The sequence below is a fragment of the Cololabis saira genome, chromosome 7 (genome assembly GCF_033807715.1).
Source record: "Cololabis saira isolate AMF1-May2022 chromosome 7, fColSai1.1, whole genome shotgun sequence".
In the NCBI taxonomy this organism is placed as follows: domain Eukaryota; kingdom Metazoa; phylum Chordata; class Actinopteri; order Beloniformes; family Belonidae; genus Cololabis; species Cololabis saira.
This window is the reverse complement of record NC_084593.1, coordinates 38,267,465-38,284,345: the sequence shown is the minus strand read 5'-3', so window position 1 is coordinate 38,284,345 and position 16,881 is coordinate 38,267,465. Positions and strand designations below refer to the sequence as shown.

At 44.3% G+C, this 16,881-nt stretch overlaps 1 protein-coding gene across 1 annotated transcript in view; it reads right to left on the bottom strand.

Annotated features, from left to right (window-relative positions):
• Nucleotides 1-3,827: 3,827 nt before the first annotated feature.
• The window catches only part of gpc4 (glypican 4), a 33,804-nt gene continuing 20,750 nt past the window's right edge, over nt 3,828-16,881 (bottom strand). The window contains exons 2-9 of the mRNA XM_061725840.1: nt 16,154-16,312; nt 10,541-10,938; nt 10,023-10,188; nt 8,267-8,397; nt 8,032-8,178; nt 7,818-7,942; nt 7,560-7,732; nt 3,828-6,803 (exon numbers count right to left, since the gene is read on the bottom strand). Coding sequence (XP_061581824.1) covers nt 6,586-6,803; nt 7,560-7,732; nt 7,818-7,942; nt 8,032-8,178; nt 8,267-8,397; nt 10,023-10,188; nt 10,541-10,938; nt 16,154-16,312 — 1,517 coding nt within the window. The 3' untranslated portion in view covers nt 3,828-6,585. The remainder of the gene's footprint in view (nt 6,804-7,559; nt 7,733-7,817; nt 7,943-8,031; nt 8,179-8,266; nt 8,398-10,022; nt 10,189-10,540; nt 10,939-16,153; nt 16,313-16,881) is intronic.

Here is a 16,881-nt window from a genome sequence, read left to right as displayed (position 1 = left end):
GCAAGTATCAATATTGGATGGATGGTTGACTGGATGGATGGATGGATGGATGGATGGAGTATGATTGAGTGATATGAAGAGTGACAGAAATCTGAGAAGAGTGATAGAAATGTGAACATTGTGAAGGACCGCAGGGATGAATAAGACCCATCCTGAGTTCCTCGAAGGTCTGGGTGTTGTAAGGCTGTTTTGGTTGACAAGTCTTTGCAAGATCATCCATCCACCCCCCCTGCTAGTCCAGTGCTGCAGATTCTGTTCATAACCTTTGTGGACATAATTTGCAAAGTTAAGGCTCTGTGGCTCTGTTGGCTTATCAGGCCATGATCTTCAGCTTTATCTGGAGCTGTTTGCAGCTGAGTGTGATGAGGTGGGATGATAATCAGCTCCTTCAAATCTTAGACCATGTTTCCCAGTCAGAAAAGAGTGAAATGCCCTTTCCAGGCTGGGAGTGAGATATTGCCTCAAGTGGATGAGTTTAAGTATCTCAGGGTCTTATTCACAAAGCTAGACTCGAGCAGTAAATTGACAGGCAGGTAAGGAGCCGTAATGTAGTCTGTACCGGTCTGTTGTAGTAAAGAGAGAGCTGAGCCAAAAGGCAAACATTTATCTTTACTGTTCGATCCATATTCTGACCTTCACCTCTAGCATTGAGCTGTGGGTAGTGGTCAAAAGAATAAGATACACAGGACTGAAATTAGTTTCCTCCATAGGACTCTCCCTTAGAGATGGAGAGAGACGTTCAGTTAACCGGCTCGAGCTGGGCTGAGCTGAGATCCTGAAACTCCATTTCACCTTAAGTTTGCAATCCTCTCGGCAATGTTTACAATCAGTTTCAAATGATTTGGAGCTTTCTAGGCCAAAATACTGTATGATGAAAAATATACCTTTGGAAGTTTCTACTTCAAATACCCAAGAAATCATGTAAAAATACTTGAATTGGACATAAATATTGATTCTCCATACCTCAACAAGAACAAATACAAAGGGCAGATGTTTATCCGTTTTAGGAGTAAAACTGTGGAACTCATTACACAACAACCTTAAAATAGCAAACTCAATAAAAGCATACAACATATTATTCAAAGCAAAGGTAATGGACACATAGAAACACAATAAGCAAACAAAGAAGAATGCACACATGCATGAGATAAAATGTCAACTTAAATTAGTTTTGTCAGTTTCCTTAGCATCTTTTCACTTTCTGTTTTCAGAGCTATCATTATTATTATTATCATTATTGCTATTATTATTATTATTACTATTATTATTATCATCATCATAATTATTGTTATTATTATTTTGTGTAGAGTTATGATACTTCATTTGTTGTTTTTGTATATTCTATTCTGTTAAAAGGTGGGCAAGATAAGCTTTATGCTTCAAGCCCAGACCTTTTCGGTCAAAATAATCACAATGTTTGACCAGGGAAAAACCTGTGTTATCTTGTTTGTTGATTTTTATGTTTGTGGTTGACCGAAATAAATATTAACTAACTAAACTAACTAACAATGGGACAATGTATTGATTGTGGATAGTATTCAAGGTCTCCTCTCCCAGAACTGCTGTTGCAGCAAGTCTGAATCAACTCAGAGCATCTTGTCATTTTAGGTCCAGTTTCATTTGAATTGTACGACCTTTGACTTTTGGCCATTTTTGACCGTTCAGTCTGGTACGTTGAAAATGTTTACCAAAATGTGTCACCAATAAGGTGTACAATGGCAATACCTTAAATCTAATAGGAAATGTAAATACCTGGGTTGCAATAATATAACATTGTGGACACTTGTGTCCACTTTAAATATCTTTACTCTGGTCACGAGGAACATGAAGTGCACAACATACCTACAACCTATAAAAAGTACAAGATATAGAAAGTGGCTTTTTGGTCTGCACCTAGTTGTTTAAACTCTATTCTTTAGGCTAATGCTCCCGCCCAACCATCGTTCCTCCATGGAAAGCCGTCTGGCTGCTGAGGGCCACGGCCAGAGGGTTCGTGCTGCTGGTTGAGGCCAAGACGCCAAGAGAGGAGGGGGCTGAGGAATCCCACAAAAAGACGAGGTTAAAGTGTTCTGCCCTGGTTGCAGAGTTCAGGGAGAGTGGATGCAGTGCGAGACTCTTCCCAGTGGAGGCTGCACAGGGGGGTTTGTAGGAAGTTCAGCTATTTGTCTACTGAAAGAGGTCGGGCTGAGGGCCACGGAGCTGCAATTACCCACCAGGCACTGGTCAGATGAAGCAGAGAAAGCAACTGTGTTGAGGAAGGCCCGCTGCGTGGAGTTACTGGGAGACCTCTCCATCCACTGGTCCGTCACCAGGAGATGTTCCAGGAAACGGAGCGAGACATTTGTGACTTGTGGTCCCCGGCTGACGACCCCCCGAGCGAACGTACTCGTGTGAGCAAGTTGTCTGGATTTTCTCTCACTGGGTTAATAAAACCCCCTGTACCACTGTGTTCATCACGTTTTGAGTTGATAGTATTGAAATATTGACTGGATTTGAATGACAAATGTTTAGTATTTAGTCTCATCCACGTAAACCTAAATCACATTTATCAGAAAAATTACGGACCAGAGTCTGACAACATCAACTACTTTGGGCTTATCGTTATTAAAAACTATGAAATGAGTAAACCAACCATTTTTACAGGAAAAACACTTGATTTTGAGGATATTTCAGTTAGAGATGTATTTCTGATGTATATCACAGTTACTCAAACATAGCTGTTAAGTAAAAATAACATTTCTAGAACATCAATTTCTCATATTTAGACTAAAAATGCTTGATATGAAGTGTGTTGTCAGAAAAATGGTAATCAAGCAGGCATTTAAAAGAAATTACCAGGAAATGTGTCTTATTGTAACTCAAATAAGTATATTTATATAAATATTTATATGGGCATGTGTGTACAAATATATAGAAATATTCAACTATGTGTATGTATGTATGCATGTATAAGTATGTGTGTGAGTATAATTACAGTATATAATAAAATAATAATAATACTGTTATGTAGCAGTGTGAGTAGTGTGTGAATAATTATAAATACAGGTTAAATGATCAGTGAATGGGGGTAGGACTAAATAAGTTTACACTTCTTCCTACTCCTTTTTTTGGCACATGTAAATCAAGATAGCAAGTTTTAAAGGATGCAATTCTTTGTTTTGTTGTTTTGTTTTCTTAAACTTCTCATGAAGTGTTTTTTTTTTTTTTTTACACATGTACAAAAATAAAATAAAAAAACAAACAAAAAAAAAAAAACAGCAAAGGCGGTCGACCTTTTGCGAAGTCCAAAGCAAGATGATTTATTTATTTTATTTAAACAATAAAAATATATAAAGTGTAAGTAGTGTAGTAAGCTTAGTCCTGATCTGAAAGGAAAGTCTGTTAGAAATTATGTGGTATATATTTTTATAGTAACTCAAAGGCAGGCGCATGGATCTGGGCTCATTGGATAAAAAAATATCTATATACCGGTACACCTCGATATTCCAAAACCTTTACAGTGAAACTGTTTGCTTGATTTTGCATCCAGAGTAGTCTTAAAGGGGAATAAACCAATAATTGTCAGACATTATGCCATAAAGTGTTTTACCTCATATGAACATCAAGCATTTGGCTTTTTCTATTCAAAATATTGAATGGGAACCTTAATTTCTCCAAATCTACACAGTAAACATGTTCAGTAAGGAGGTATGTGTGTAATCGGTGGGATCTTGAACTAGACCCAGGAAATGGTCGTCTGAAATCGAGCGCGCGGCCGGTTTGACCACAGACGCGACTGAAGTCTGGAGGCCACAAGAACTGTAAACAAACACACGCTCACACTCCTGTAAATATCGGCAGTCTTTATTTCCACAAGACTAACAAAGGTTGTTTAAAATACATTTTCTCTTACAATTTAACATCTATCTCATCTTGTTCTTTTTTTTTTTTTTTCTTCGATAACATTTAGGAGATACTCTGACAAGTAAAAATCTGGTGTATTGTTAAGGCCTCTTTTAGAGACATCTAAAATGGCTGCTCTTTATTTACACATTTTTTTATTCTCTTCAGTCACTCGCTAGCTCCTCGGAGAGCGAGTTCTTCCTGTTCTTGTGGGCCAAAGGCAGATGGAAAGGGTTTCAACACCTGTCCAACTCAACTTTTAAGTCATGAGAACGACGTTGCTCTGTGGATTAGATGAACATCCAGCAGCCGGACCATCTCCTGCCAGCTGGATAAATGTTGCTGCCCTGGCCTGCAAGCACAGACATTCACCATCGTCACCCATAACCTTCACTCCCACTCTCAGAAGGTTGTGTTTCTTCTAAGCTTGACACAACTCCTCTAACATGACACAAACACATGCACAAGCCCTTATAGAAATGTTTGTGGAACGCTAAAACAAAAAAAAAACGAAACAAAGGAGAACTGAACTGATCACCTGCAGATGTTGCACTAAAAGAGGCTGCTGGGAAGCAGCGCTGTGATTTTAAATCGAGGCTTCGGTACTTCATACAGGTTGCATAGATGTTTCATCAAATCCTCCCAAGTCTGATTCTAAAAAATAAGCTGGAACAGATCTCGATAACCTGAAGAAAATGTCACGTAGGATCACTGTCAACACGTCAATTTCAAAGCCAAAGTAGCAAAAGACTTGTCATTTTTCTTTTCAGCGTTTTCTGCGCGGAGGCTGGACAGGAATGCAAACCCCCCTTTTCAATTTTTTTTACTAAATAGATACTCAAAACCCTGATGCTTGTAATAAATTACCGTGGGTAAATGAGCATTTTTTCCACCTCTGCTGTGCACTCGGAAATGTACTAGAAACTATATTTGGGATAATCAGTCAATTCTAAAAGCATTTTTGCAATGACATTCGAATACAGATATAAGTTACTGTACAAAAGCTACAGGAGGCAGCATCAGTTTAAAGTTGAAATAGCCACATAAAGCAGTTCACAAACCTGATTATCAAAATAGAAGATAGAGAAGAACTTTCATTGTGCTTCGGGGGATCTGTGCATATTGATCATTTACCAACATCTACATTCTTCTTTTCTTACACGTGACAAGATGCCAATAATGTACCAAATATGGAAAAAACAAATAAAAACGTTACTGTGACACTCAGCATTTCCACCTAGCGCTGAGACGATGAGAACAGGTAGATCAAATATTTCAGGATGAGTACATTGATACGGGCGGGGGCGGATGAGGGGTGGAGGTACGGAAGGAAAAGAGAAAAACATACTGCGACTGTGCACACCGACTACAAGTGCCCCCTTTACCTGTGCACGACGTCCTTTTCCGCCATCAAACTACCAGAACCATCCGCCTGTAGTACCACATATATATATCTTCATACTAAAATAATTGTTAATAGTTACACCTCCTCAACATTAAACCCTGTATTAAAATAGCATTTTTCTGATTTCTCTTGATCAAAACGGTCTTTTGTTCCTCTGGTTTAGTATGAAATGCTCTGAACATACATGTCCACGCCTGTTTTTCTCTTCAGCCACCACTCCATCGGGTCAGACCGTCGGTGCGGAGCTGAGCCGAGCTGAGCCGAGCTGAGCCGAGCTTCCAGTACCGACAAGGACGTCCGAGACTTTGCCAGCTTTGCCTTCTTCCGGGTTAATTACGGGGGAACACCAGCCACTTATCTAACTTTATCAGATCCTTTCAAGTCAGCATCACCAGTTTGCATTGACAATGAGAGTATGCATGAGGTATAATCTTACTAACGAACTGCTTAAACTGGAAAATAAAAATTAAAACGACGAGGAAATTAAAGGTTAGGTCGCGATAATGCTCGTAGCAGGCGTACAATAGTCAGGTGTGCCCTTTGCCGGGCGCCCCCACGGCTCCCATGAGTAATGATTCCATCTTTGGGTCAAACGAAACTACCTGCGTTTGTCACTGTGATCCTGTTAAAGCCGCTCTTCTTCTTCTTCTTCTTCATCATCTCGCCAGAAAAGCTCCAGCTGCTCCGCGGCCGAGGCCGGCAGCAGGCTGATATCTCTGAGCGGAGCCAAACATTCACAGTGACGCACATTCAGAACGTGCACGGCAGCCGCTACGAAATCCAAACATTCATAGCCGCGCTGCAACGAAACCCATTTTTCTATTATTCATTTAAACTCTGATAAATGGAAGGAAACAACATCCTCAGAACGACGGAGACGAGCCCCGTTCGACCGCACTTCCTTCCTAATATCAGATGGCAACCGCTGAAGAAGGCACGACATGAATCATGAATCATGAGGTGGAGACGCCACAACAAAACAATGATATAAATGTTTGTAATCCTGCAAGCAAAACCGTAAGGAAGCTCCGGAGGAGCCTTTGGTGAATAGGTTTATCGGGGGGGGGAGGGAGGGGGTTAGATTTCTTGAAAAGAAAACCACATTGCTGTACACCGCTGTCCTTAAAAACATACAAATAGTTAATAGTGAAGTTATTGTTATATCAAGAAGAGTCTCCCCCCTCAACAGCGGACAGTCTGAGGTCCTGAAGGCAGTTTTTTTTTTTTAAAGTCTCTCTGACAGTTTTCCCCTTCGTTCTATTATTCCTGATCCTCTCTTCTTCCCGCTTCTGCCAGTCTTATCTCATGTGCGAGGCGAGCAGGGCCAGGCCCAGGCCGCAGAGCGCCAGCGCCGCGCTCCCCCGCGAGGCCACGCCGCCCGCTGAAGCTCGATGCACCGTGTCCAGCCGCGGCTTCACGGGGTTGGGAGGGGTGGAGAAGTAAATGTCCTCGTCCGTGTCGCAAGACGGCGAGTCGCAGCCGCTGCCGCTCTCCTCCGTGCCGCTGCCACCCTCATCTGCAAACAGAAATGAATCAGTAAAACCTAAAAGGTCATGCAGGTGCGGCTGCGGCTGCGGCCGCAGACGTCAGGTTAGGGCTGGGCGATATATGGAGATTTTAATATATATCGATATATTTTCAAACGTGATATGGTACGAGACAATATCGTTTATATCGATTTAAAAAAAAAAAAAAAAAGAAAAAGAAAAATTATGATTTTGATATAGCTTATTTTGTGACAAATTGACTTGAATGTTTTATTTGAGATTTGCACAAATGTTTTGTTATTTGCACAACTGTCAACCTCAGTGGAAAAGTCTGCCTGTTACTGTCTACATTGTATTAATTGCACAGTGTATTTTAATTTAATTGTTATGCAGGAAACGGATATTTGTTTTATTTTATTCAAGAAGCATTTTATTCTATATATGCAGGCAGTTTATTTTTATTTCATTTGTTTTATACATGTTGATATTGTGCAGACCTCTGTTAATAAAGGTACCTGTGTGACATTTGGCACGAGGCTTTGTATTAAAACTGACTGTTTTTTAAGGGTTTGCCTCAGAAAAAAATGAAGCTAAAAGAGATGCTATGCTATAATGCTTTGGGGGAAACCCCAATTATAGCACAGAAAAAAAATCGATATATATCGAGTATCGCCATTCAGCTAGAAAATATCGAGATATGACCATTGGTCCATATCGCCCAGCCCTACTAAAGGTCATGCAGGTGCGGCTACGGCCGCAGACGTCAGGTTTTTCTGCATCCTCACCGTTCTCCACGGAGATGTCGTTGCCGCTGTGCGCTGCTTTGAGCCAGCTCGTCATCTCCTTCAAAACGGCAATCTGACTCCGAATCAGAATGTCAGGTTTGGTTATGTCCACATCCACGTCTGGGTTGGATATCTGGTTGGCCAGCCCGTTGCCGATGACATCCGATTCATAACTGCGTGAGCACGAGAAGACGCTTGTTGGTCCAGCTCTTACGTAAACTTTGCATGCACTAAGTTTTTGGGCTCTTGGGGTCTTACCTGCTTTTTGCTGTGCCGTTCCAGCACTCGTCACGGGGCGCGATGCTCTCTCCTGCACACACCGTCTCTGGCAGTGTGGACCAGAACTTCTTTGCATGTTTCAGCTTCTTCTTCACCTCAGTCGTCTGTGCAGATACAATAAATCGGTTAGATCAACACACACACACCCAGACAAAAGTAAGTGTTTTGTTCTCTGTGCTCTCCAAGCCCCTACCAGTCGATCTAAGCTGGTCCCGGCAGCGGTAGTGGGTCTGGCATCCGGACTGTAAGGGCGGAAACGGCCAGTAAAGCCCGTTTCTTTCACAGAGCGCGTGCTACGGAACGCTGTGGTTGGTTTAGGCACCCCACATCCTTGAAAAACCTGTTACAAGCCAAGAAGAATGAGTACTTTTAGTGGCTCTAAATAGTCTCTCTATTTTGGTCAACAACAAAGTTAAAACGATACTCACTTTATGGGATACTTGCTGGCTGTTCTCCTGCATGTTCATGATGGCCTCCGAAATCTTAACATCTATTGGATCCATGACAGACTCAAAATTGAAGGGACCTTCAAGCCTATCCGCTAGACCGAGCATGGCATCTGCAAACCAGAACACAACAACTTTAAACATTCATACGGCTGGATATCCAGATCACACTAACTCACTATTCTTACAGTCTAAAGTACTAAAACTCATGGATTTAGTGGCATTTCAATCTGCACAAGTAATGTTTAAAGCAAAAAATCATTCGCTACCAGATAACATTCAGAAATTATTTATTGGGAGGGAAGGGGGTTATAATTTAAGGGGAAACCTAAACTTCAAATCTTTACTTGTGCGTACAACAAAAAGAAGTTTTTGTGTATCCGTTTGTGGAATTAAACTGTGGAATGGTTTGAACTTGGAGTTAAAAGAATGTACAAACATAAAACAATTTAAAAAGAAATATAAAGACATAGTTTATTTGAGGTATAAAAGTGAAGACTGTGTTTAAAGATCAGCAGGTGTGTGTGTTCTGCTATTTTGTCATGTTGTCTTTGTATGTTTGTATAGATATACGTATTATATTTATATCATAGTTATATTTATATCATAGTCATAGTATATTTATATCATAGTTATATTATATTTATATCATAATTATATTATATTTATGATAGAGCTTACATTTGGTATTAAACAGGTTATTTTTGTAAAAATTATATATATTTATTTATTTATACAAATTAGTGTATAGTATAAAGTGTAAATACAGGCATATAATTTATGTTTAGTTGTGGAAAGGGGGTGGGATTAAATAAGTTTATACTTCCTCCCACTCCTTTTCGAACATGTAACTGAAATATGTGTTTTGATGCGTTTTTTTTTTTTTTTCTTTATGTGGCGGAATGCCCATCTGTATTTGTTTCTCTTATCTTTTTTTCTTATATATATATATATATATATATTCTTATATATATATATATATATATATATACACATATATATATATATATATATATATATATACATACATATATATATATACATACATACACACACACACACACACACACACACACACACACACATGTTCGAAATAAATAAAAACGAACGAAAAACCGAGAAGAAACAGCTGAATTTCTTTTTTTACCCCAGGACCAGGGTGCATTTCATAAATCATCCACTAGGTGGCAGCACGAGGCCAATGTAAAACAAAGCCGAGCAAAAAGCTGCAGCAGAAACCAGACACCAGCAGTGTCAGAAGTTGCCTTGACATGTAAGACACATCTAATATAAATTGTAAAGATTAACAGACATGTGAACCACCCGATTGTAATCATGGTCCGTGTTTACGCAACGCGAGAGCTTCATTCACTCGGAGGCCCACGACTCAGAACTTCTGCGCTCCTCCCTCTGGTTTACTTAAACAGCAGGCTAAAGAATGAAGGACAAGTCTCTACATGACTTTAGACAATAAACACTGTCCTTATGTATACATATATGTGGTTTTTTGCCACATTTCTTCCATTAAATCCACATTGCATGTAGGTACATCCGGATTAGATGAGATGTAGCTTAAGGTCGCTGATGAAATATGAGAAGGAAAATGGCAATGAGAACAAAAGCACGAGGTTGTATAAATATACCCTGGGGCAAAATGAAATATATAGAGCTCTAAAAGTTATAAGAGTGTGGAATCGGGATTGGCTTGGCCTAACCGGCATCATTCATGTCTGCTCACCAAGGAAGTTGTTCCACTCCGTGTCCAGGTCGGCCTGGTTGGCCAGACAGCCGCGCATCACGTTCAGGCAGTAGTTCTGGCAGGGCTTCAGGGCCACTTGGCCCGAGCAGTAGGGACAGTACAACATCTTGGTAGCCGCTTGCACACAGCTGGGAGACGCGCTGACCTGGAGGAGGCAGACGGCAGTTCCAATGATTCACTAATCCAGGAAAACGGCCTCATCCTACACACTCATGGACACACTCATACTCTAAAGCTCGGCCATTACTTCAGTAAGCCAACTCCACCAAACAGAATAATCTAATCATCAATGAATCACTCGGTACAATGGAAAAACAAGTCATGCTTGAAGAGACAAAGAGGTTTATGTTATCGGAGGCTGTGCAGCCAGCGCTTCCAAGTAAGATATGAAGTCATAGACACTGAGGGGAGGGATGGACGTGGAAAACCCGCTCAACTATCAGCGGGGGACAGCTGCAGCCTCTTTTGGCAAAGACAAAAGAGCATATTTCACTTACCGTGGACACTTTATTGACCACATCGTGCATGAGAGCGAGGCCTCGCACGAAGGTGCGCGCGGCCACGAACGCCCGCGTCAGCTGGATGCGGAGCTTGCGCGGCACGTCGCCGAACGGCTGCAGCTGCTCCGTGTGCTGGCTCACGCACTCCATGTAGGCGTCGCTGAACTCGTACTGCACGTTGACCAGCTTGAACATCCTCTCCAGCAGGTCGGCCCAGAACTCCGACAGCATGGAGTCGAGGTTGATGGCGGCGCTGCCGGTCACGTAGTAGCGCGTCAGGTCCCGGAAGAAGTCCTTGAAGAGCTCCGCGTTCTGCACGTACATCATGCCGTACGTGCGCACGAACATGTTGTGCAGCGACACCTCAGAGTTTTTCAAGAGTTCACGGAAAAACTCTGTGGAGACAGGAGGGAGGAGGGGGGGGGGTTAAAGGTTAGGGGCGAGGAATAACCGGGGAAGTTGACAAAAGACAATAAAAGCGAGGATAAAATACTGCTTGCAACACTGACTTACCAGTTATGTCATAGAAATGACATTCAAATTAAAACATCACCACAAATGTAACCAATAGCAATAAAAAACAAGCCCATCAAAAACAATATTTGCTTTCTGAGTCAACTTGAGTCGGTGCCATCCTCTGAAATCAGAATGACACCATCCATCCTCGCATGTGCCAACTCCCCGACTCTTCAAGTCCCAACGATAACAACCAGCGGCTGCAGATCTGGATGAGAAAGGCCCTGCTCTGACATCAAGGAGGGGAGCAGGGGGGGGTAAAAGGTGATCTGGAGCATCTCTGTCATGCGCAACAATCCCCCCCCCCCCCCTCCCCGCGCCCCCGGCCTGTGTGGACCGGCCAGAGTTGTCTCCCCACATCAGCCCCTTCAAGCTGACCACCAACCACATCTTTCTGTTGTCACAATCCATTCGCTCTCCCCTCTGCCAGCTTCTCTTACACTGTCCTTCAGAGGCATTTTCAATAGGATTAATTGAATAATGCGACCCCCCCCTCCCCTCCCCTCCTCCTCCTCCTCCTCCTCCCCCCTCCCGTATACGGACACTGCCGGCCCCATCCAGCAGCTCTGCGTCTCCCTCCCTCCGCCGCTTTCACTTCATCAGTTACTTCAGAGAGCTCTCTTCACTAGAGACAGGGAACAATGACCTACTTCATCCTGAGGAATGTCCATCACCCCCCAGTCCACCGCTTTAACCCCCCCCCCCCCCCCCCAATAATCCAGACCTCTTTTCCTATGGACACTCCTCACATGCCCCTCCCAGTCTTCTTAATCTGAACAAAATGGGAATTCCTGAGTCCCTGAAAATGTTTCACCTTCAGTTTCACACACACACACACACTCTGACCCCCCCCTTCATACTTGAAAATAAATAGATAAATAAATAAGTCCATCCTTTCTCCACCTCTCTCTGGTCGACCCGTACGGAGCAGAGCTCCTGTCCTGCTGCAGCATCTCTGGATGCCCACTGCGCTTTCACATGTAAAGTTCCCATGCTCTCACAGGGGGAGTCACTAAACGCTCTCTGCCATCAGTACACACACACACACACATATGCACACACACACACACACATGCACGCACACACACACACACACACACACAGTCCCCAAGTAGTGCTGTCACTTCCACTTCAGACTGACACACTAAAAAGAAAGAGATGAGATAGGGGAGGGGTGGGGGAGTCTTGGGGCGGGTTAAGTTGAGGGCTTTTTTAACTCCAAATCCCCACTGTGTCGCCAAGGATACCGGAAACACTGCAGCCCCTCCATCACGGCCCCCCCCGCCCCCGCCCCCTCCCTCCCCGACCACGCTCACATACACAGAGCCAGGGGAGAGGGCACCGGGCTCCATGCTCCACTGACAGAGATTAAAAGAAAACGCTTCCACCCCCACCGCTGGAATGTCATAGTAGCCACAAGTTGAAAGTCAGTGAAAGGAGACCGAGCGAGCGAGAGAGCGAAGAGGAGGAGGAGGGAGAGGCATGAACCACCGGGAAAACCTGAAACGTCTCCAGTCCTGAACCGTGAATCTTCCTCCTGCAGTTTATTGGAGTCATAATGCCTCCATGCTGCAGCGCTAAGCGCGGGTCCGGGAGGGAGGGGCATGTGCAGGGCGTGTGACCGGTGGCGGCGGGAGAGAGAGGGTGGAGGGGGGGGGGGGTTAGCAGCCCGGAGGCCCGCTGGCCAAGGCTGAGGAGTCTGGAGCATGAACAGCATTGCACAAGCATCTTGCATTGTCATTAAAACACAGTTTATGACATGCTGCCTTCTGCCAGCGGGCCGAGGCCGAGGAGCTCAACGCTCCCTCAAGAGTTTTCCATTAGAGAAGTCCGTGTCACTCAGCGGTGCGGGAGAATCTGGGTGAAGGGTTACACCAAAAAAAAAAAAAGAGAGTGTAATCTGGAGCCTAATGTCAGGGAAACGGACGACTCGGCCCAGAGTTTCCGTCTCTCTTCCACGCGGCCGCAGCGGCCACAGCGGCCACTCCAACATGCTGAGAAAGGCCTATATTATGTGCAATAATCTCAGGCCCAATCAATCACCGGAGCTGAGGAGCTGCCCGGCCTCCTCCCACTTCCTCCTGCAGGGAGCTTCCCCCTCGTCCCCTCACACCTCCCGCCACTGTCCTTATAAACTCTGCTCCTCCCAGTCTCAGCCCAGGCAGTAATTGCATCCTATTTGCGCCAATTAGTCCCTGAGCTTCTTTCTCCCTTTTTTCTTACGGGATGCCGTCCCTCCTGCTGCTGGAAACCACTGGTTCAGATGGCCTGTGTGTGTGTGTGTGTGTGTGTGTCTGTCTGGAAGGCAAGAAAGGGCCTTAATCCAAGTGTTTAATTCCCAGACATGGACTCGCTCTGCTGTAAAGGGTCACTGCAACCGGACAGACGGGCCGCGGCCAGAACAAACCCACTGTGACGAGACGCAGAGAGGGGAGAGAACTATTTCTGGCTCTCGTCTTAATTGGCCGTGACTCCTTGCCCCAGGCGCATGATGAGAGCCCAGCCTAATCACATACACCACTTCCTGAGTTTGTTAGTGTGCAAGTGCAGCGCTGTGGCGTTTGTCTTCACGTACAGTCGCAGCTGTGTTTACGAGCTCGTGCGTCTCCCACTTCTCCTGAAGGCTTGGGCGATGTCATCACCGCTGCACGGGTTTGTTAGGAACTATAAACAGGGTGATAAATGCATCCTGTGACGGCGTCGCCCACTGCAAGTGCCTGCGTTAAAGGTGTTCCACGTTGCAGCAGGAAGCGATGGGGGCCGTAACCCGAGCCCGTTACCGGCCCTCGTGTGAGAGGTGGGCTAATGGGGCAGGTAGTGGAGAGCACAGCAGGTCTTTGTAAAGAGATCCCCTCACCTAATGGGTCAGAGACAGCAGCAACCTGTGAGCAGGACGGGCCACAAAGAGGGAGGAAATTAAAGAAGAGCAGAAAGTCCCTGCGGCTGCTTCTGTCAGCCGAGAGACGAGCTTTGGGCTCCGACTGTGTGAGATCCCGCTATCACTTTTCCATGACAACGATTTGTGTGGTGGGATGCGACTGGGAAAAGTGGAGTCGATGATGACAAAACTAACCGGTCCAAAGTAGTGTTGTTTCTGCCAGCCTGTTTCAATTTTAGTTTTTGGGTCGAGCTATCATTTTAGTTTTTATTAGTTTTAGTCTCGTTCATTCTCCTTTTAGTCGTGTCAAGTTTCAGTCGACTAAAAGTCTGAGCATTTTAGTCTTATTTTAGTCAGAATTGTCCAGGACCATTTTAGTCTAGTTTTAGTCAAAGATTGGATTTAGTCAAACCCATTTTATAATTCAAACAAGGTTATCTTATTATTATATTATTGTTACCTTATAGACTCAAGAATACATTCATCCCGGATACATAAGACTCTCATTTGAGTTTACAACATATTTACTTTTCTGCAATTTCTTCCCATCTTTTTGTTTTTCGACGACACATTGGGTTTTCTTTTCCACGTCTATGTAGGAAAGTGTATCCAAAGATGGTTCTTCTTCTTCTCCAGCCCCAGAGCAGATCCCCGCGTTTCTCTATGTAACTTTGTTTTAAACTGACGTGAACCTAGAGCGTGACTGGGATTGAGGACTAACGTCACCAGCAGCAGAACTAAACCAGAGGAAACTACTGAAAACATGGACATTAAGGATCTTTGTTAGAACATTTCGTCTCGTTTTGGTCAACGAAAATGAAGACACATTTTAGCAGAGTTTTTATTTTGTAATCTACATTTTAGTCTTGTTTTTATTCGTCTACGATACTACATTGTATATTTAATTATCGTTATTATCACATGACCAGCATTTTCGTTGCGTCTGGTTTTCCTCAGGTGATAAAGGTTCGTTGACGACGATATTTAGTCATCATTTTCGTTGACGAAAGCAACTCTAGTCCAAAGCTTCCACACAAGTGCGTGACTATATACTTTGGGTTCAGGTATCGGTTCCTCAAAACCAGCCACGGAAAAGACCGTTTTTTAGCCACGGCTGTTCCTACATCTTGAAAATGTCTGCAACAGGTTGAAAACATCCTCGGCTCTGGCAGCCGGAGGGAATTTTCCGCAGTGATGACATTACAGCAGAATAAACAAGTGACTGAAAGATTAGCCAATAACTGAAACTGCCCCCGCCATTCGAGATGGGAGGACGGAGCCCAGCCCAGCACGGACGTTTCAAGCAGGAGCATGAACGCAGCGCAACGCCTTCATGGGAGGATGATGGACAGACAGAGAGAGGAGTCTGAGGGGCAGAGAGAGGGGGGTTTTGGGAGAGAGGCATGAACCGGGGACAAAGGGCAGTAACAGAGAGAGAGGGGAGGGACGGCCCGAGCAGCCACTGCATTCCGACACGTCACATTCCTCTTAACATCTGGCTGCAATACACACGCTCCCTGTTGCCGGCTATCCCTCACTAGCTCTCAGACACTCGGGTCTCAAAGGCCCACAAATGCACATTAACTATGCACACAGATGACGAGGAAGCGGCTAATTTTGAACTCATTCTTCCTTAACAAGCCAGAATCTAAAGTATTTTAGATCCAATGGTTGTTCCTCCTCCTCCGTTGGGTCTGTTCGGGCCTCCGGCCTCTCCCCTCGGGCCGGCCAGCGTCTCTGCAGAGCTGCAGGGCGATGAGGCCGGTTGGTCAGCTGGCCGAGGGCATTCAGACCCGTCCCCGCTTCCCCTGTGAGTCAGCACTGCTGCGTGTTCCCATGCGCCCAGGGCCCCGGCAGGGGAAACCTGATCCCAATATTTACAGGCACACACACATGTGCTCGCACACACACACACACAGAGGAACAGGAAGTACAGCGAAGACAAAATCTGGAGATGTGTGTGGTCTGTCTGGAAGCATGCACGTCTCTCCGGGGAGAAGGGGAGCTAATAGGAGGGGTGGAAGCAGAGCTACGGAGGAAGAGGATTTGATGAGGCGAGGAGCCAAATCGCTGAGAGACAGGTGGACGGGCCGCGGGACACATGCTAACCGTCTCTCCGCTCCGAGCGGCGCGCCAGCAGGTGGAGGCGTTCGTCAAAAACCCCAACTGCGAGTGCTACAATGGAGGAGGTTGGCACGGCGCGTGTGTTTGCTTACTGTCGAAGTGGTCGTGTCTCTGCTTGAAGGTGGACTGCAGGCTGGTGCTGAGCCTGGACACGGGGGCCTTGATCTCCGCCTGGCTCTGCTGGCTCAGCTTGTCCTCCATCTCCTCCGTGCAGCAGGAGAAGCCCTGCGGACACACCTTCAGGTGGGCTCCTGCAAGAGAGAACAGCCCGTCAGTCACGCATCCCGCTGAATACTCAGTTTTACACAGTCAACAGCTAGGCCTGTGTTGAAAAAAATCGATTACCCAATTCTAAATTGATTCTCATATTAATTCCTAAAAATCGATTCATATGTCTAAAGATCGATTTATTGGGGTTTTTTTATTTTATTTTTTTTAAAATTTTATTTATCTATCTATCTATTTTTTTTTTTTTTCATCATTACATTACAAATTTTGGTTATTTTTTTGTTTATCCCCAAAAAAGGAATGTTTTGTTGGACACGAGAATAACTGCTGCCATGTTTTTGCCTTTAAATATGTTTAAAGGTATGAAAACATTAAAGTGTTAGGTTATAATTGCATAAATTGTCTATATTTCATCAGGGTGCTTGCTCTTTTTCCAAATTAAAATTCCAGACTTTTCCCAGACTTTTTTAAAACCGATATTTTTTTTCCCAAGACGCACTTGTAAATTTCGGGTGTTATAGCCATAAATTCGAAAACACGCAACAACCCATTTCTGTTGACCACTAGGCAATCGACCTCAGCAGTAACATCA